The sequence below is a fragment of the Eschrichtius robustus genome, chromosome 10 (genome assembly GCF_028021215.1).
Source record: "Eschrichtius robustus isolate mEscRob2 chromosome 10, mEscRob2.pri, whole genome shotgun sequence".
NCBI classification, from domain to species: Eukaryota; Metazoa; Chordata; class Mammalia; order Artiodactyla; family Eschrichtiidae; genus Eschrichtius; species Eschrichtius robustus.
The window spans coordinates 39,022,904-39,044,153 of NC_090833.1; the positions used below are offsets into that span (position 1 = coordinate 39,022,904).

The 21,250-nt window shown below is 39.9% G+C and overlaps 1 protein-coding gene and 1 long non-coding RNA gene across 2 annotated transcripts in view; one reads left to right on the plus strand and one right to left on the minus strand.

Annotated features, from left to right (window-relative positions):
* Nucleotides 1-21,250, minus strand: part of LOC137770214 (uncharacterized) — a 172,506-nt gene that overhangs the window by 26,882 nt on the left and 124,374 nt on the right. The gene's annotated exons all lie outside the window — the stretch shown is intronic.
* LOC137770433 (heat shock protein 75 kDa, mitochondrial-like) overlaps nucleotides 1-21,250 on the plus strand; it is an 80,382-nt gene that overhangs the window by 11,483 nt on the left and 47,649 nt on the right. The window contains 1 exon segment of the mRNA XM_068553134.1: nucleotides 16,909-17,249. Within this exon segment, the coding sequence (XP_068409235.1) occupies nucleotides 16,909-17,249 (341 nt within the window).

Below are 21,250 nucleotides of genomic sequence, written 5' to 3' on the forward strand. Positions count from 1 at the left end.
CTAGTGCAATTTAGGTTGCAAAAGCTTCTTCCAGGGAGAAAATCCACAGCTGCACCTAGTCAGCAAGTGTATCTATCAGAACATGTAAAATTGTACTAAAACTGATTTCCTTATTATTTAATTTTAGAACATCCTTGTAGCTAAATAGTATTCAAAATAAATATGGAGTACAGGAAGCACCCATCTCTACAGACTGGGGCAAAAATAATTAACTCACTATACCATATAAATACCCATGAAAACATACATGAATCCTTTATCCAACCAACGTTCATTGAGTATCTACTATGTGACAAGCACCGTGGATGTGCTTAGAGACAGAGGTAAATAAAACATGGGCTCCACTGACAGCAGTTCAAAACCTAAAGTCTTCTTCCTGTGCTCTTAAATCTGCCTAAGGACTGTGTTTTGTTTGTAATAAAAATTCTAAAGCAGGAACAGAAGAAGTTAGCTTCTCTGCCTAACTTCTGCCTAACCTAACTGCCTGCCTCTTGTTGTCTGATTATTCAACTGAAGAGAACGCTTCGGTCCTGGGTTATTTTACCAAGCTCAGATAGATTTTGCTGACACATAGAAGGAGTCTGGGGAGCATCCAGCACCCGTTTACCTCTGGCCTTTAAGTATAGTGAGCATTTTATCACTTACACCTTTCAATGCCCAAAGAGAGTACCACTTGGGGTTTTTAAAATATCGTTTCCTTTACTACCTCCCAAAATAACAGGGTCACTTCAGGACCAGTAAGTGGTTGGCACTGTGACAGGTTTCCCAGAAGTACTAATAGCTCTGGAGAGGAGCAAGTATTTTCACAGCTGCAGGCCTGGGTGCTGAACTTTCTCCTGTCAGTGAGAATCATGTCCCAGTGAAAATATAGAAGTGGAACTGACCATCAAAGGGATAAGGTGACAGGGAGTGTTGTTTACTCGAGTCAGAGAGCAACCAAAAATGATTTCTGCTGCTGGAACAAAACAAAGACAAGGGTTGAAGGTCAACTTCCTCTTTTATTTTGGCTAAATAAAAAGCACACCTAAGCGGCCTTTCTCAAATGTTTCGGGTCTGCTAACAATTTCAACTCTATAAAGACCCCACATATTATACCAGTCTATACTTCTTGGGCACTGGAGGGAAACAAAAGGGAAAATGTTCACTCTCATTAGGATTAATGAAGTCATCCACGGCACCCAGCTCTTCTTCCCCGATCCCTAACCTCATCCACCTCCAAATGTTAGGAATTTTATTCGTTAAAGGCCGCTCACGTCCTTCCACATCATTCCACCTTGGCCACGACCAGCCTAGTCTAAACTGATGTCATCTCTCTCGTAAATTACTGCAAGAGCCTTCTAACTGGTCTCTCACATCCTGTTTAGCCCACTCCAAATCTGTCTTTACATTAATTCACAGTAACTCACTAATTCACAGTATTAGTTCACAGTAATTCATTCATAGCACTCTTTTGGAAACTCAAATAAAACCACTGAAGTCTAAATACCCCACACATACACATAAAACCTAGCCTAAATTTTTTCTCTGGATCCCCATTGCTCCAAACACTTAGCTGGTGGACTTGGTCGAGAAGCTCTGCATAATCTGTGCCTCCCACCCTTTTCCCTTTTCTTGTTGCATCATGTCCCTCCCTCCTCACTCCCTCTGCTCTCCTCACCCAGATTCCACCGCCTGGAACATTTCTCCCTCCCTGCTTTGCCAAGTTGTCTCTCCTACTAACCTTTTAGCTCTTAACTCATATCAGCTCCTGAAGGATGCTAAAGGAATGCCCTCTCCTCCCTGGTTAGGCCAAATCCCCATGTTTCAAACTCCTTTGACATCATCAACCAGCTCATGAATCCTTCAAAGAATGTATCACAGGACATGTACATACTCTTGTATGATTGTTTAATTTCTGCCTGGTCTCCCCACTAGACTGTAAGATCTGTAAAGGCAGGGACACTATCTCTTTTTGCTTACCATTGTATTCCATAGCCTAGCACAGTGTCTGGCACATACCAGTTACTAAATAAACACATTCAGAAGGAAGGAAGGAAGGAAGGAAGGAAGGAAGGAAGGGAGGAAGGCAGGGAGGGAGGGAGGAAAGGAGGGAGGAAGAACGTATGGGTGGCAAATTGATACTACTAAAATAAGAAAGAGAAGGTCTAGCATTTTAAATGAATGATAATAATAGGTTAACACATATTGAACTTCCAGTGTTAAGTAAAGTCTTAAGATATATTTATAATTTATTCCTCATGACAACCCTATGAGGTAGTTATTTTTATCATCTTCATTTCATAGATGAGGAAACTGAACTACATAAATTACTCAAAGTCACATAGCTAGGGACTTCCTTGGTGGCGCAGTGGTTAAGAATCTGCCTGCCAATGCAAGGGACATGGGTTCAAGCCCTGGTCCGGGAAGATCCCACAGGCCACGGAGCAACTAAGCCCATGTGCCACAACTACTGAGCCCACGTGCCACAACTACCAAAGGCTGCGTGCTCTGTGTCCACATGCTGCAACTACTGAGCCCGCGTGCTGCAACTACTGAAGCCCGCACGCCTAGAGCCCGTGCTCCACAACGAGAGGCCACCGCAATGAGAAGCCCGTGCACCACAACAAAGAGTAGCCCCCACTCGCCGCAACTAGAGAAAGCCTGTGCACAGCAACGAAGACCCAACACAGCCAAAAATAAATAAATAAATAAATAAATTTATTAAAGAAAAAAGAAAGTCACACAGCTAGCAAATGTAATATACCTGATAACTGAAGAGACATTATGTTCATACATAACCACAAGAAGCCAATCTTCTCTGGGAACCGTTTTGCCCAACCACTTTTAAGGGTTTAGCAACCACTGCTTTTAAGGGGCAGGGATTTATCTTATTTGGAATAGGACTCTGAAAGTAAAAAACTCTGTATCCTCTTTACATGTCAAGCTCCTCAATGGATGAATATCAGAGAAACTCTTATCTGGATTTCAGCAGTCTCTGTGTCACTTTTCAGGATGAAATTTTTCTACATGAATGTAAGGATGGGCTGATTAAAATGAGAACGTTGTAAAGCAATCACCCATCCTCACCTCAGTTTTGACTCTTGCTTTAATGTGAGCGGAACAGAAATTGACACGCTAAATGGATGAAAGAAAGAAAAAGAGAGTGTTCAGCACATGGGAAGAAAGATTGAAACAGAGATATATTTGTTTAGAAAAGAGAAGATGAAAAGGAATGTGCTGCCCTCCCAATATCCACAGGAAGCCGCTCTCCGTGCTTGCCACCATAGATCAGTTTATTTGGGGCCAAACCTGGAATAAAAGCATAATGTTTAGACAAGGCAAAAGTTTCTGGGGAAGGGAGGAAGGGAGGAAGAGCAATAAATGAAAATAACTGAACTTATTTGCAGGATGGAACTCTAGATGGAGCAGTTCCCTCTATTTGAATTTTTTCTGGCAATGGAATACTGATTCCACTGGATTAGTGTCTATTGGAAAGATGACTGGTAGGAATACCTTAGCTCTGTGATAGGAAATAGAATTGGATGATCCACCACTTACAAAATAGAACCTGACTCTGTGGATGGGATCCATGTAAACAGGGGAAGGCAGAAGATTAAGAGGAAGAGGAGGAAGAGGAGTTATAGTAGGAAGAACTTTGAAAAGGTGTCCAACAAATGGAGTGTACAATCGAGTAAGATTCTGGGCACAAGTACTGGAGTCCAGCTGCCGGGATTTAAATCCAGGATCCACCCTCTACTAATTGTAACCTCCCTGAACTTCCCACCTTTAAAGTTGGGATTATAATCATAGCTGGCTCATAAGATTTTTTAAGGATTAAAGAAACTAATCTTTGTTAGCTTCATAGCGATAGTAAATGCTCAGTAAATATTAGTGCTACCGATGCTGGTGAAGATGATCTCACCTCATAACATAAACTTGAAGTACTAGCTGTGTTGAATAACGTTGGAATCCACTAGAAATTGTCAGGAATAATGCTATATTGGACTCTCTTCTGGAGCAGGTCATTACCTAACAGTGAGCTTTATACCTTTGAGGCAGAAACCCAAGGTAATATGCTATCCTCCAGAAACTGTCCATTATAGGCTTGTCTTACGAAATCATTTTCTCCTCTCCCTCTTTTAGTGTTCATGCTCCACCTTTTTTCTCTTGGCTTACTTTTCTACTTTGTACTCTCTTTTCCAGGCCTTTGAAACCTTTGCTCCTCTCCCCATGCAAGGATCCTGTTGAGGCAGACTAAGCAGATCTGTTTCCTCTATGCCTTAAACAGCAGGGGCCAAGAGGGAAAAATGTTTCCTTTGGGTGGATGCCAAGTAACTTCAGGCGTGGGGGTAGAGTTTTTAATGACACAGTAAGAAAGAAAATATTTATGTTTCATTTTAATTGAACTTTTCTCAAGCTTACTACATTTTAGTAGGTGAAAAAAAAATCAACATATGAGAATGCTGAGAACGAAAATACACATAGCTCTGGCTTCCGGCACAGGGGTAGAAAAAGCAAAGGGAAGTCTAGCAGAGGCATCTTATGGGAAGAGCTGCCGCACCAGAAATCCCAGCTTAGCAGCACTGTCTTCATCACTTCATTTCCAGGATCACGTAGATCCTGTTTGATTGACCCATAAAATTAGCAAGATAATGAACAAGCTCATTACTTTAAACATATTTCTATCTGCTGGGTCCACTGAAGTACCCTGAGAAACAAGTTCATAGGGTGTCACACCCAGTTAAACCTGGAAAAATAAGCATTGTGAAATGAGGTGGCTTATTTTGTTAGGTGACTCTAGAAATAGCTACTGTTGTCACTGTTTCCTAAGCATCTGCTATGTGCTACGTACTGTGCTAACTATTCATATGATCTCATTTAAACCTCCCAACAGCTCTGTGAAGTAAGTACTGTTAAGCCTTTTTTACATATGGGTGACATCAGGCAATTTACTTGGGTCACACAGCTGATGAATAGTGAAGTTGGGATTTTAACCAAGGCTGGAAGGACACCAAACCCGGCACTGATACTGCAATATCAGATGCGGCCCCACCTGTACAGTTATCTACCTCTAACAATACCCAGAAAGGCTCATTATCTTAGGATTTATGAAGAAAACAGAGTAGCTGAGTATGAGAACTACGTGTGTGTGTGTGTGATATAATTAAATGACATATAGTATCATTGTTCTACTAAATGAATCATAGTAGGACTAGGATAGAAACATCCAGCTCCTCCCACTATTCCCAATTAAAAGAATGCTTCTGTTCCTTGTTAAGTTTCTCTACTCCCTGGGTTGTCCAGCTTTTCCTAACCATTTGTGTGTGGACTGCCAACATTTACATTTCAGCTGTGCCTCAGTTTTATCATCTGTATAAGCAGTACTGAACTCAGAGAGCTATCAAGATTAAGAGAGTTAATTCATTTAAAACACTTGGTGAAAAATCTGAAAGTGAAATTAAGAAAACACTCCCATTTACCATTGCAACAAAAAGAATAAAATATCTAGGAATAAACCTACCTAAGGAGACAAAAGACCTGTATGCAGAAAACTATAAGACACTGATGAAAGAAATTAAAGATGATACAAATAGATGGAGAGATAGACCATGTTCTTGGATTGGAAGAATCAACATTGTGAAAATGACTCTACTACCCAAAGCAATCTACAGATTCAATGCAATCCCTATCAAACTACCACTGGCAGTTTTCACAGAACTAGAACAAAAAATTTCACAATTTGTATGGAAACACAAAAGACCCCGAATAGCCAAAGCAATCTTGAGAAAGAAAAACAGAGCTGGAGGAATCAGGCTCCCAGACTTCAGACTGTACTACAAAGCTACAGTAATCAAGACAGTATGGTACTGGCACAAAAACAGAAATATAGATCAATGGAACAGGATAGAAAGCCCAGAGATAAACCCACGCACATATGGTCACCTTATTTTTGTTAAAGAAGACAAGAATATACAATGGAGAAAAGACAGCCTCTTCAATAAGTGGTGCTGGGAAAACTGGACAACTACATGTAAAAGAATGAAATTAAAACACTCCCTAACACCATACACAAAAATAAACTCAAAATGGATTAAAGACCTAAATGTAAGGCCAGACACCATCAAACTCTTAGAGGAAAACATAGGAAGAACACTCTATGACATAAGTCACAGCAAGATCCTTTTTGACCCACCTCCTAGAGAAATGGAAATAAAAACAAACATAAACAAATGGGACCTAATGAAACTTAAAAGCTTTTGCACAGCAAAGGAAACCATAAACAAGACGAAAAGACAACCCTCGGAATGGGAGAAAATATTTGCAAATGAAGCAACTGACAAAGGATTAATCTCCAAAACATACAAGGAACTCATGCAGCTCAATATCAAAAAAACAAACAACCCAATCCAAAAATGGTCCGAAGACCTAAACAGACATTTCTCCAAAGAAGATATACAGATTGCCAACAAACACATGAAAGAATGCGCAACATCATTAATCATTAGAGAAATGCAAATCAAAACTACAATGAGATATCATCTCACACCGGTCAGAATGGCCATCATCAAAAAATCTACAAACAATAAATGCTGGAGAGGGTGTGGAGAAAAGGGAACCCTCTTGCACTGTTGGTGGGAATGTAAATTGATATAGTCACTATGGAGAACGGTATAGAGGTTCCTCAAAAAACTAAAAATAAAAGTACCATATGACCCAGCAATCCCACTACTGGGCATATACCCTGAGAAAACCATAATTCAAAAAGAGACATGTACCAAAATGTTCATTGCACCTCTATTTACAATAGCCAGGACATGGAAGCAACCTAAGTGCCATCAACAGATGAATGGATAAAGAAGATGTGGCACATATATACAATGGAATATTACTCAGCCATAAAAAGGAATGAAACTGAGTTATTTGTAGTGAGGTGGATGGACCTAGAGACTGTCATACAGAGTGAAGTAAGTCAGAAAGAGAAAAACAAATACCTTATGCTAACACATATATATGGAATCTAAAAAAAAAAGAAAATGGTCAGAAGAACCTAGGGGCAAGATGGGAATAAAGATGCAGACCTACTAGAGAATGGACTTGAGGATATGGGGAGGGGGAAGGGTAAGCTGGGACAAAGTGAGAGAGCAGCATGGACATATATACACTATCAAATGTGAAATAGATAGCTAGTGGGAAGCAGCCGCATAGCACAGGGAGATCAGCTCGGTGCTTTGTGACCACCTAGAGGGGTGGGATAGGGAGGGTGGGAGGGAGGGAGGTGCAAGAGGGAAGAGATATGGGGACATATGTATATGTATAACTGATTCACTTTGTTATAAAGCAGAAAATAACACACCATTGTAAAGCAATTATAGTCTAATAAAGATGTTAAGAGAAAAATAAAAAGCATAAAAATAAAACACTTGGAAGAGTGTCTGGCATATTATTGGTATTTTGGAAATGTTACCTATTAGCATCATGCCACATCCTTGAATAGGGATCACATTCCCATTTGAAGAACTGACTTTAGTCCTTATTGATGGATTTGCTAAAAAATATGGACATTATCAGGATATTGCCAAAAAGACTTTGCTTCTCTCCAAAGCATCTGTAAAATGCTCTTACCTGATTGGCTTATTAACTGCCCAGAAAAGGTTCCCTCTTGTCCACAGCTGCCTGTAGCTCCTAGTATCCTCTGAGGAGGGTGAGGGTGTGTGTTTTATGCCCTTTGCCACACTGAGATGGGGGAAGATGTTTTCAAGACTGATGGTAACAAGAATCACCTCCTGTTTGTGGTCAAAGCTGAAAATGGATTTTTTTTCTGTTTTCCTTTCTTTTTTTTTCTTTTTTATGCTGGGCATGAGACCTGTGTATGTCTAAAATTCCATGGAATGTAGCAACTTAGGAATGCTTCTGTTTAATGTTAAGCTTAAACATGCCTTGGAAAGATAAATAAAGATACCAATCCCAAATTGATCTGCCTTTGCCCTACTTCTTCAAAATTTTTTTCTATTTTGGAGCATCCTGACTTATGGAGAGTTGCTTTTCAAATCCCATGCCTATTTCAAGTGTCCATCAAGTCTCACACTCTTCACATTGAATCATCCAGTACAATGTTCCCATTCTACAAATGAGAAAACTGAGACTCAGATGGGTTAAGTCAGTGCCCCTCATATTTTTCCTCTGATATTTTGTCTTATCAAATTCATCTTTCCCGAATTTTAAAGACTGCTCACCCCTCTCCAATAAAAGATATTGCTAAATTTTCTAGCAAAAATTCCTCAGTTATCATTTGTCTTGATAATATATGGAGGCTGGGGGGGGCTTTCATTTTGATATTTTTGAATCTTTTTTTTTCTCACCTAATTTTAACTCCTTTGTTTCCCAAGGGGCATTCTGTTTTTATAGGTCAAAAATATTTTGTATTGGCAATTCTATATGTTTCAACCTGATAATGAAAAGTCAAATACAGTCTCTGTTTCTAGGTTTATGTAGTCACTGGTACTGTGAATTTTGCTTCTTGCTTCTGTATTTTCTTGGCATACAGTATACTTTACAGTAAATATTATAAAGTCAAAAGATGTGCTGTGTAAATAGCAGTAAAACATACAGAGATATGAGCTAAATGCCCATGAATATACCCCTTGAATTACAGTCTCTCACATCTAGGGCATCTATTTTGGGGTCCCCAATACTCCCTGCCTTGTCTGACACAGACACAGTAAGGCACCAAGGGGAGAAAACAATCTACTAAAGAAGTCCAAACCTGTTGCGGGACTAGCCAGAGAACAATAAATTAAATTTGCAGCAACAGGAAGTGGAGTGCTGTGACTGGCAATGACTTTGACAGCAACCCAGGCTTGGGAAGAGGTCAGAGGTCATAGTAGACCTCTCTCCTGATCTGGACCAGCTGCTCCTTCGTATGTAAACAATGGACAGAGAGCTCCAAGTTTATGATGCCAATGTGTTAGTGACAGTGCAATGTTAAGTGTGAGAAGTGTCAGGGAATGTGACTGCAGCATCTACATTCGTTCCCACAGAGGAAGTCCCATGCATTTGTGACTCAAACCACTTATCCATCACACGGTGGTCGGAAAATCACAAGCAAATCACAGGTCTCATCAAACAGTTCTTGTGCTGATATATCCGTAAGCCAACGAATCGGGAGGATTTCCACAGTGGTAAAAGTTTGAGGAAAGTGATTAAAAGCCGCTTTAAACCCAGTTTTTAAAAGCGTGAATAAAGCAGTAATTCAGTATCAGTTTACCCAGGGGCCCAGAGCCAATTCTTTCAATCCAGTGGGGGTGAATGTCGGCACAATGGCTGCCTGTGGGAGGGGCGACAGCAGTGCCACCAAGCCATGGGCTCAGGCCCACCCCAGTTAAAGCCTCACTGTGCCACTCCCTGCTTGTGTTACCTCAGGCAAATGAGCCCACTGAGACTCAGTTTCGTCCCCTGCAAAATAGGAGATACCGAAGTCCTAGTGCTGATGTGAAACACAGTGGTAACTGGTCATCAGTGTTCTCAAAAGATTGTAGAACAGTGCCAGGCAGGTAGCAGCAGGTCAGTAAACAAGAAGGATAAGAATTGACACCTATTTGGTGCTTGCTCTATGCCAGGCACTGTTTAAAGAACTTTAAGTGTACCATTTATTTAATCCTCTCAACAACACTAAGGCCAGCACTAATACTACCTGTGTTTCATAAGTGAGGAAAACTGAAGCATAGCAGTAGGTTTCCACATCTAGCAAGGGAAGGAATCAGGCCTCAAACTCCAGCCGTCATCCAACCCCAAAGCCAATGCTCTTCACCAATGAATGTTTATCCTGAGAATGACCCCCAGAAGACAAAATGATATCAACAAACTGACTGGAGAGGAACCAAGATGGCGGGGTAGAAGGACGTGCTCTCACTCCCTCTTGCGAGAACACCAGAATCACAACTAGCTGCTGGACAATCATCGACAGGAAGACACTGGAACTCACCAAAAAAGATACCCCACATCCAAAGACAAAGGAGAAGCCAAAATGAGATGGTAGGAGGGGCGCAATCACAGTAAAATCAAATCCCATAACTGCTGGGTGGGTGACTCACAGACTGGAGAACACTTATACCACAGAAGTCCACCCACTGGAGTGAAGGTTCTGAGCCCCACGTCAGGCTTCCCAACCTGGGGGTCCAGCAACGGGAGGAGGAATTCCTAGAGAATCAGACTTTGATGCCTAGTGGGAATTGATTGCAGGACTTCGACAAGACTGGGGGAAAGAGAGACTCCATTCTTGGAGGGCACACACAAAGTAGTGTGCGCATCGGGACCCAGGGGAAGGAGCGGTGACCCCAGGGGAGACTGAACCAGACCTATCTGCTAGTGTTGGAGGGTCTCCTGCAGAGGTGGAGGGTGGCTGTGGCTCACCGTGGGGACAAGGACATTGGCAGCAGAAGTTCTGGGAAGTGCTCCTTGGCGTGAGCCCTCCCAGAGTCTGCCATTAGCCCCACCGAAGAGCCCAGGTAGGCTCCAGTGTTGGGTTGCCTCAGGCAAAACAACCAACAGGGAGGGAACCCAGCCCCACCCATTAAGAGTCAAGTGGATTAAAGTTTTACTGAGCTCTGCCCACCAGAGCACCAGTCAGCTCTACCCAACACCAGTCCCCCCCATCAAGCCTCTTAGATAGCCTCATCCACCAGAGGGCAGAGAGCAGAAGCAAGAAGAACTACAATCCTGCAGCCTGTGGAACAAAAACCACATTCACAGAAAGATAAACAAGATGAAAAGACAGAGGGCTATGTACCAGATGAAGGAACAAGATAAAACCCCAGAAAAACAACTAAATGAAGTGGAGATAGGCAACCTTCCAGAAAAAGAATTCAGAATAATGATAGTGAAGATGATCCAGGACCTCAGAAAAAGAATGGAGGCAAAGATCGAGAAGATGCAAGAAATGCTTAACAAAGACCTAGAAGGACTGAAGAACAAACAAACAGAGATGAACAATACAAGAAATGAAATGAAAACTACACTAGAAGGAATCAATAGCAGAATAACTGAGGCAGAAGAACGGATAAGTGACCTGGAAGACAGAATGGTGGAATTCACTGCTGCGGAACAGACTAAAGAAAAAAGAATGAAAAGAAATGAAGACAGCCTAAGAGACCTCTGGGACAACATTAAATGCAACAACATTCGTATTATAGGGGTCCCAGAAGGAGAAGAGAGAGAGAAAGGACCAGAGAAAATATTTGAAGAGATTATAGTCGAAAACTTCCCTAACATGGGAAAGGAAATAGCCACCCAAGTCCAGGAAGCACAGCGAGTCCCATACAGGATAAACCCAAGGAGAAACACGCCGAGACACATAGTAATCAAATTGGCAAAAATTAAAGACAAAGAAAAATTCTTGAAAGCAGCAAGGGAAAAACGACAAATAACATACAAGGGAACTCCCATAAGGTTAACAGCTGATTTCTCAGCAGAAACTCTACAAGCCAGAAAGGAGTGGCATGATACACTTAAAGTGATGAAAGGGAAGAACCTACAACCAAGATTACTCTACCCAGCAAGGATCCCATTCAGATTCGATGCAGAAATCAAAAGCTTTACAGACAAGCAAAAGCTAAGAGACTTCAGCACCACCAAACCAGCTCTACAACAAATGCTAAAGGAACTTCTCTAAGTGGGAAACACAAGAGAAGAAAAGGATCTACAAGAACAAACCCAAAACAATTCAGAAAATGGTCATAGGAACATACATATTGATAATTACCTTAAACATAAATGGACTAAATGCTCAAACCAAAAGACACAGGCTTGCTGAATGGATACAAAAACAAGACTCATCTATATGCTGTCTACAAGAGACCCACTTCAGACCTAGGGACACATACAGGCTGAAAGTGAGGGGATGGAAAAAGATATTCCATGCAAATGGAAATCAAAACAAAGCTGGAGTAGCTATACTCATATCAGATAAAATAGACTTTAAAATAAAGAATGTTACAAGAGACAAGGAAGGACACTACATAATGATGAAGGGATCAATCCAAGAAGAAGATATAACAATTATAAATATATATGCACCCAACATAGGAGCACCTCAATACATAAGGCAACGGCTAACAGCTATAAAACAGGAAATCGACAGTAACACAATAATAGTGGGGAACTTTAACACCTCACTTACACCAATGGACAGATCATCCAAAATGAAAATAAATAAGGAAACAGAAGCTTTAAACGACACAATAGACCAGATAGATTTAATTGATATTTATAGGACATTCCATCCAAAAACAGCAGATTATACTTTCTTCTCAAGTGCGCACAGAACATTCTCCAAGACAGATCACATCTTGGGTCACAAATCAAGCCTCAGTAAATTTAAGAAAATTGCAATCATATGAAGCATCTTTTCTGACCACAACGCTATGAGATTAGAAATGAATTACAGGGAAAAAAACGTAAAAAAGACAAACACATGGAGGCTAAACAATACGTTACTAAATAACCAAGAGATCACTGAAGAAATCAAAGAGGAAATCAAAAAATACCTAGAGACAAATGATAATGAAAACACGACAATCCAAAACCTATGGGATGCAGCAAAAGCAGTTCTAAGAGGGGAGTTTATAGCTATACAAGCCTATTTCAAGAAACAAGAAAAATCTCAAGTAAACAATCTAACCTTACACCTAAAGGAACTAGAGAAAGAAGAACAAACAAAACCCAAAGTTGGCAGAAGGAAAGAAATCATAAAGATCAGAGCAGAAATAAATGAAATAGAAACAAAGAAAACAATAGCAAAGATCAATAAAACGAAAAGCTGGTTCTTTGAGAAGATAAACAAAATTGATAAACCATTAGCCACACTCATCAAGAAAAAGAGGGAGAGGACTCAAATCAATAAAATCAGAAATGAAAAAGGAGAAGTCACAACAGACACCGCAGAAATACAAAGCATCCTAAGAGACTACTACAAGCAACTCTATGACAATAAAATGGACAACCTGGAAGAAATGGACAAATTCCTAGAAAGGTATAACCTTCCAAGACTGAACCAGGAAGAAATAGAAAATAAGAACAGACCAATCACAAGTAATGAAATTGAAACTGTGATTAAAAATCTTCCAACAAACAAAAGTCCAGGACCAGATGGTTTCACAGGTGACTTCTATCAAACATTTAGAGAAGAGCTAACACCCACCCTTCTCAAACTCTTCCAAAAAATTGCAGAGGAAGGAACACTCCCAAACTCATTCTATGAGGACAACATCACCCTGATACCAAAACCAGACAAAGATACTACAAAAAAAGAAAATTACAGACCAATATCACTGATGAATATAGATGCAAAAATCCTCAACAAAATACTAGCAAACAGAATCCAACAACACATTAAAAGGATCATACACCACGATCAAGTGGGATTTATCCCAGGGATGCAAGGTATTCTTCGATATATGCAAATCAATCAATGTGATACACCATATTAACAAATTGAAGAATAAAAACCATATGATCATCTCAATAGATGCAAAAAAAGCTTTTGACAAAATTCAACACCCATTTATGATAAAAACTCTCCAGAAAGTGGGCATAGAGGGAACCTACCTCAACATAATGAAGGCTATATATGACAAACCCACAGCAAGCATCATTTTCAATGGTGAAAAACTGAAAGCATTTCCTCTAAGATCAGGAACAAGACAAGGATGTCACTCTCACCACTATTATTCAACATAGTTTTGGAAGTCCTAGCCACGGGAATCAGAGAAGAAAAAGAAATAAAAGGAATAGAAATTGGAAAAGAAGAAGTAAAACTGTCACTGTTTGCAGATGACATGGTACTATACATAGAGAATCCTAAAAATGCCACCAGAAAACTACGAGAGCTAATCAATGAATTTGGTAAAGTTGCAGGATACAAAATTAGCACACAGAAATCTCTTGCATTCCTATACACTAATGATGACAAATCTGAAAGAGAAATTATGGAAACACTCCCATTTACCATTGCAAAAAAAAGAATAAAATACCTAGGAATACACCTGCCTAGGGAGACAAAAGACCTGTATGCACAAAACTATAAGACACTGATGAAAGAAATTAAAGATGATACTAACAGATGGAGAGATATACCATGTTCTTGGATTGGAAGAATCAACGTTGTGAAAATGACTCTACTACCCAAAGCAATCTACAGATTCAATGCAATCCCTATCAAACTACCACTGGCAGTTTTCACAGAACTAGAACAAAAAATTTCACAATTTGTATGGAAACACAAAAGACCCCAAATAGCCAAAGCAATCTTGAGAAAGAAAAACAGAGCTGGAGGAATCAGACTCCCTGGCTTCAGACTATACTACAAAGCTACAGTAATCAAGACAGTATGGTACTGGCACAAAAACAGAAATATAGATCAATGGAACAGGATAGAAAGCCCAGAGATAAACCCACGCACATATGGTCACCTTATCTTTGATAAAGGAGGCAAGAATATACAGGGGAGAAAAGACAGCTTCTTCAAAAAGTGGTGCTGGGAAAACTGGACAGCTACATGTAAAAGAATGAAATTAGAACACTCCTTAACACCATACACAAAAATAAACTCAAAATGGATTAGAGACCTAAATGTAAGACCGGACAGTATAAAACTCCTAGAGGAAAACATAGGAAGAACACGCTTTGAAATAAATCGCAGCAAGATCTTTTTTGATCCACCTCCTAGAGTAATGGAAATAAAAACAAAAATAAACAAATGGGACCTAATGAAACTTCAAAGCTTTTGCACAGCAAAGGTAACCATAAACAATACGAAAGGACAACCCTCAGAATGGGAGAAAATATTCACAAACGAATCAATGGACAAAGGATTAATCTCCAAAATATATAAACAGCTCATGCAGCTCAATATTAAAGAAAGAAACAACCCAATCCAAAAATGGGCAGAAGACCTAAATAGACATTTCTCCAAAGAAGACATACAGATGGCCAAGAAGCACATGAAAACCTGCTCAACATCACTAATTATTAGAGAAATGCAAATCAAAACTACAATGAGGTAGCAACTCACACCAGTTAGAATGGGCGTCATCAGAAAATCTACAAACAACAACTGCTGGAGAGGGTGTGGAGAAAAGGGAACCCTCTTGCACTGTTGGTGGGAATGTAAATTGATACAGCCACTATGGAGAACAGTATGGAGGTTCCTTAAACAACTAAAAATAGAATTACCATATGATCCAGCAATCCCACTACTGGGCATATACCCAGAGAAAACCATAATTGAAAAAGACACATGCACCCCAATATTCATTGCAGCACTATTTACAATAGCCAGGTCATGGAAGCAACGTAAATGCCCATCGACAGACGAATGGATAAAGAAGTGGTGGTACATATATACAATGGAATATTACTCAGCCATATAAAAGAACAAAATTTAGTCATTTGTTGAGACATGGATGGATCTAGAGACTGTCATACAGAGTGAGGTAAGTCAGAAAGAGAAAAACAAATATTGTATATTAACGCATGTATGTGGAACCTAGAAAAATGGTACAGATGAACTGGTTTGCAGGGCAGAAGTTGAGACACAGATGTAGAGAACAAAGGTATGGACACCAAGGGGGGAAAACCGTTGTGGGGTGGGGATGGTGGTGTGCTGAATTGGGCGATTGGGATTGACATGTATACACTGATGTGTATAAAATTGATGACTAATAAGAACCTGCAGTATAAAACAAACAAACAAACAAAAAGCTAATACTAAACTTTCTTTGGGTTATTTGTATGGAAATATGTTAATATAAATGTTTCAGACATTACATGAAATTTCTAAAAATCTTACATGTTCTGGTATAATGTTATGTCATAATTCTAGTTATTACTTTAAAATGTAAATCTCAGAAATAACTAAAAAAAAAAAAAAAAACTTTCTGAGTCCTTCCTTTCTCCTCCCTCTAGCTCCCTCCACCCCATGGAACTCACACTCCATGCCCTCAGATGGGAACCCAGGTCTTTTAGGAGTTTCTAACCCTCAGGGTTTGCTGACACTTGGCTCAACTGTTCTGGCTGGGGGGTTCCAGAGTCTTTCCAAGCTTTGCTCTGGCACTGAGCCTAACCTTTATTTTGTAACTGATTTACTCTACCCAGAAGTCAGGTTCGGCTACCTTCTGTGAGAACTGGCTAGACTCACGAAATACTCGGCTGGCCAACCAGAAAATTAAATAAGAAAGTCATCAGGCCCTGAAGCCTAATTCTCAAAAGCCAAACAATTTAGAACAATGAGTCACAAAAATCTTTCAAAATAGAAATAGTTGTCATGCAGTGTTTAAGTTCTTGCAGCATAACATAGAATACCGGCTAAAAACACAGTCTGAAAGCTGGGGTTCTAGTCCCAGCTCTAGCTGTGTAACCCTGAGCAAGTGTCTTAACCACTCTGAGCTATAGTTGCCTCTTTTAACACATGGCAACAATAACAGGCCCTACCCCAGAACTTGGTCTGAGGATTAATGGATCAACATACGTAAATACTTTAGAATATGCCTGCCACATCACAGGAGGTATATAAATATTAGCTTTTATTATTATTAATTTATCTTATCATGTTTCGGTAAAGGTATACAGGCTTTGCAGCAATGCCTTTACAGAATAAATGTGCTGACGCTTTATTCCCTTTGAAAACGGTTTCCCCATTTTTACCATCTCACTACCAGCCACCACCCAACCCCTAAAAAACCCCTCCCCACCATCTCAACTTTTCCTTCAAAGCAAAGGAAATTACATTTAAAAGCCTCACGGAATTACAACACTCAACACGCTCATAAAAGTCAGGAAATGCAAAAGTTAGAATTCTCTGAAGACATTAACTCAGAATCGCGGCTCTGACACAGTTCAGAGGGCTCCAGTGCAGCCTCGTGGAGTTCCCGCCAGAGAGCTCCGAGGCCTTCACCAGCTGCCCCTCGTCACCGGCTGCTTGCTTCTAGAACCCTCCTGCGGACACAGCTGGCCTCTGGACCTGCTGTTTCAGAGACACGACTCTTTGCTCCAGCCTCAGCACCACCTCACAGAGCAGCGGTCCCCAGCTGGGGAGCATCAGAATGCCCGGCAGGCGTGTGGAAACGCGGACGGCTGGACCACTCCCAGAGCTTCTGCGTCAGGAAGTCTGGGGCGGGGCCTGAGAATTTATATTTCTGATAACGGCCCCGGTGATGATGCTGACGCTGGTCCTGACGCTGATGCTCAGGACCACACTTTGAAAATCACTGCCGCGGGTGCTTCTCTCACTTCCACACGGTCCCCTCTCAAATCCCATGGACCCCTACCCGCTGCACCAAAAATGGAATGAAAAATTCCGTTCATGTATGTATAGTACTTCTCAACTTTTTGAGAAATGGAGAACACGTTCCGTTCAAACCCCAACGCAGCCTTGACAAAACAAGACTCACCTCATTTCAGCTGCTTCACTCCCTCCGCCCACCCACCTTTATCCTTCCAGTCAGTTTCCGCCTTGGCACAGATGGTCAGGATTGTGCGTATGTTTATACATCTCCAGCCATGCTTGTTTACGTGTACACGTTTGTGTTTCTCCTTCCCCCCCCCATTAAACTATAAAGTCCTTGAATGTCTTTCTCTCTAAGGCTCCATAGCACCTGATACTAAACGCACAGTGGGTGTTTAACACATGCAGTTGACAGATAAATGTTGACTATTTTATTGTATCTGGTAAGCAAAGTGAAGAAACAGATATTGCCATGAGAACTTTAAACTTTGCATCAGAGACCAAAGTGTGTTTATTTTTGCAGCATTAATGTAGCCAAAAGATGACTCTCCACTCACACATAAATAAGCGATATGTTGCCAATGAGCATTTTAAATGCTTTGATGCCATTCTCAGAAATACCATCTGGGCATCTTCTCACATAGTTATCAAAATGAGTAATTTAACGTGGGGGAGTTTGCTGCATCCTTATAGGGAACTGCAAGAGAGATACAAGTTCTAGAAATATTAGTGTAATTGTCATCTTTTATTCTATGGGTCATTCATGTATGTGCACCAACTACATCTCAATCTTTTCAGAACTAAATAAAGGAATGATATCAATCCTGAATATTTTCAGAGAGTTAATAGTTAACCCAGAGGTTATTACTATGTACTGATTTACAAATCACATGAACTTAAATCATCAAAGGATGAGATCATTACTGTTTTATCTCTTGAACAGCTAAGAGTTGAACTGCACTAAGTTAAGGACACAGTATATTATCAGCCTTTCCCAAGCAAGCAAAGGCTATTAGGGAGCCAATCAGAAAGCAAAGCTTCCGTCTCAGTGTCCTCTGAGGTCTAGAATATACATTAACCATAATGACATTGGAGGTCAAATATTTACTCAATTCTGTTGAAAGAAATCAGTGTTATACCTAGTCCTAGTTGATGTGACAATGTGTGGCCTTTTAAGATATTTTTTTTTAAGGATTTGATGCTACATCTAACCTTCTTCTGATCCTATTCTTCTCCGATCATTAAATTAAGGAGAATTTCACTGGTGCATGCTGAACACTTGGTTTCTTTCAGCTTAACTCTTTCTAAAGTTCAACCAGGGACCAATAAGGAGTCTTAACTGAGAATAAGTGTAGGTTGTTTCTAAAGTTTTTAAAAGTGATTCCATGTTATTGTTACTTTCATAATAAAACGTAGTGACATCTGGGTTGATTTCTTTCCCTGATCTGATTCCCACCATTGCTTTTTATCCACTCAGGTCAGGTCTTGTTTTATAAAAGAAGCTGTATTTGTGCACTTGACCTAGCCTTTTCTTACACATACTACATAATTACAGGCAGCACATTTATCCCCTTGCAATTAATCTTTTCCCCCAGAGAATTAGGATGGTAGAGGATAAAGAGTATTCTCTTGTCTTTAAAGGTTAAAATCACACTTTGCCATATCACATAACAGATTTCAAGCCAGTCAGACTCTTTTAGTTTTTTACTTAATTTTTTGAGATATAATTGATAAATAGCATTGTATACATTTAAGGTGTACAACATGTTGATTTGATACATTTATATATTGCAATATAATTACTACCTTAGTGTTAGCTAACATCTCTATCACATCACGTAATTATCATTTCTTTTTTGTAATGCGAACAATTAAGATCTAGTCTCCTAGCAACTTTCAAGTTTATAATCCAGCATTGTTGACTATAATCACTAACATTAGATCTCCAGAACCTATTTATCTACTAGTTGCAAATCTCTACCCTTAAACAACATCTCTCCAATTCCCCAATTCCCAGCCCCTGGTAACCACCCTTCTACTCTCTGTTCTTATGAGTCCAGCTTTTTTAGATTCCACATACAAGTGATATCATATAGTATTTGTCTTTCTCTGTCCAAGCAAGTCAAACTCTTGGCTCATTGGATAGCTTTAAAAACCAAAAAGGCAGGTGTTGCACATTAAAATAAGCCACGATCAGCTATGGTTAACAAAATTGGGAAAATAGTCCTGATCCTCCTCTGCTATTCCAAAAGCACAGTTAAAACTGACTTCAAAGGAAACCAATATTTGGATCAGTTCTGAACAGATGAGAATTCAATCTGGTTCAACCACTGCTGGGAACTGTGGATAACATGAAAGTAACAGTCAACACAAACCTAGTCTTCAAGAGAGTTGGCGAACATTAAAGGGATGATAAGAGGTCAAAAGCTTTTGTAGCAAAGTACTTTTATTCTTCCAGAATATTTCACTGTGGTTTATTTTCTAAATTGTGTTGAGTTTCAAGTTAATAGGTGCCTCCTAGACTTTGGAATTACTAGAAGACTGTAATTAGTGGTATAATTAAGCAATGTGTTTTCATTAATACAGATTTTAAAAAGCTTGTTAATAGTCCTGTAGTGAAGAAATTCCTAAGGAGAAAAAGCTTTGTGGGAAAAGAAAAAAAACTAGATCTTTCATGAAAAGACCTGAACTGAGTCCATTTTCTGCATTTCACTTATGAAAGAATGTGACAACTTCACATTTCTGCAATTGGGCATTGGTTCCTTTGCCACAAAGTAAGATTCATAGAGGGTTTGAGCTCTTCAGATACTAATTAATTAGGGTTGTTTAGGTTGAATTTTCCACAATTTTTTTTTTTGCATGCCCCATATTTGTATGTTTTATTTTTCACTCAGTTGTTGCCTACTGCAAAATTAATTTCATCCCCATCTAAAAGTCTTCTCAAGTACCCAAATATATAATTTCACCCATCAGCAAACTTTCAGAATATCTTTAGCTGTTCCATGTATTTCTAAAGACATGTTCCTTTGAAGTGTAATGCTTTTGTGAAAGCATGCCTTGGAGACTGTTCAAATTCTATGGTGTGTTCTCCAGTGCTTTGAGGGTACTATTCAGGGTGATGGATATAACTTGGCAATAATGGTGGAATGGGCACATGAGCTTGGGTTCAAGTCCCAGCTCCACTATTCAGCACCTGTGTGATCTATGAGATTTTACTCAACCCTTCTAAACCTCAGTTTCCTCTTCTGTAAAATGGGGATGATAATAATAACCTCATGGTTGGGACTTCCCTGGTGGCGCAGTGGTTAAGAATCCACCTGCCAATGCAGGGGACACGGGTTCAAGCCCTGGTCCAGGAAGATCCCACATGCCATGGAGCAACAAAGCCCACGAGCCACAACTACTGAGCCTGTGCTCTAGAGCCCACGGGCCACAACTACTGAGCCCACGTGCCACAACTACTGAAGCCCGTGCGTCTAGAGCCCATACTCCACAACAAGAGAAACCACCTCAATGAGAAGCCCACGCACCGCAACGAAGAGTAGCCCCCTCGCTGCAACTAGAGAAAGCCTGCGCACAGCAACTAAGACCCAACGCAGCCAAAAATAAATAAATAAATTTATTAAAAAAAAATACAACCTCATGGGATTAGTAAAAAAGTCTAAGAAGATGATGCATATAAGCCACTTTAACAAATGTCAGCATACAGTAAGCACTAAATAAATGTGACTTGCTATTGTTGTAATTGTTTGGTTGGTGTTAAGTGACTTCTTCCCTTTAAGAAAGTCCTCTTGTCACATCAGTTTAAAACTACATCAACATTTTCCCCCAGGAATGGCTCATCCACATTACTCTGATACAACACGCTGGCTAACACTTGTTCACCTACAAATTGACCTTCACTCATTCAATGTGTTTATTCAATATTCAGTCCACAAGTATTTATTTATTTATTTATTTATTTTTATTTTATTTAATTTATTTTATTTTTGG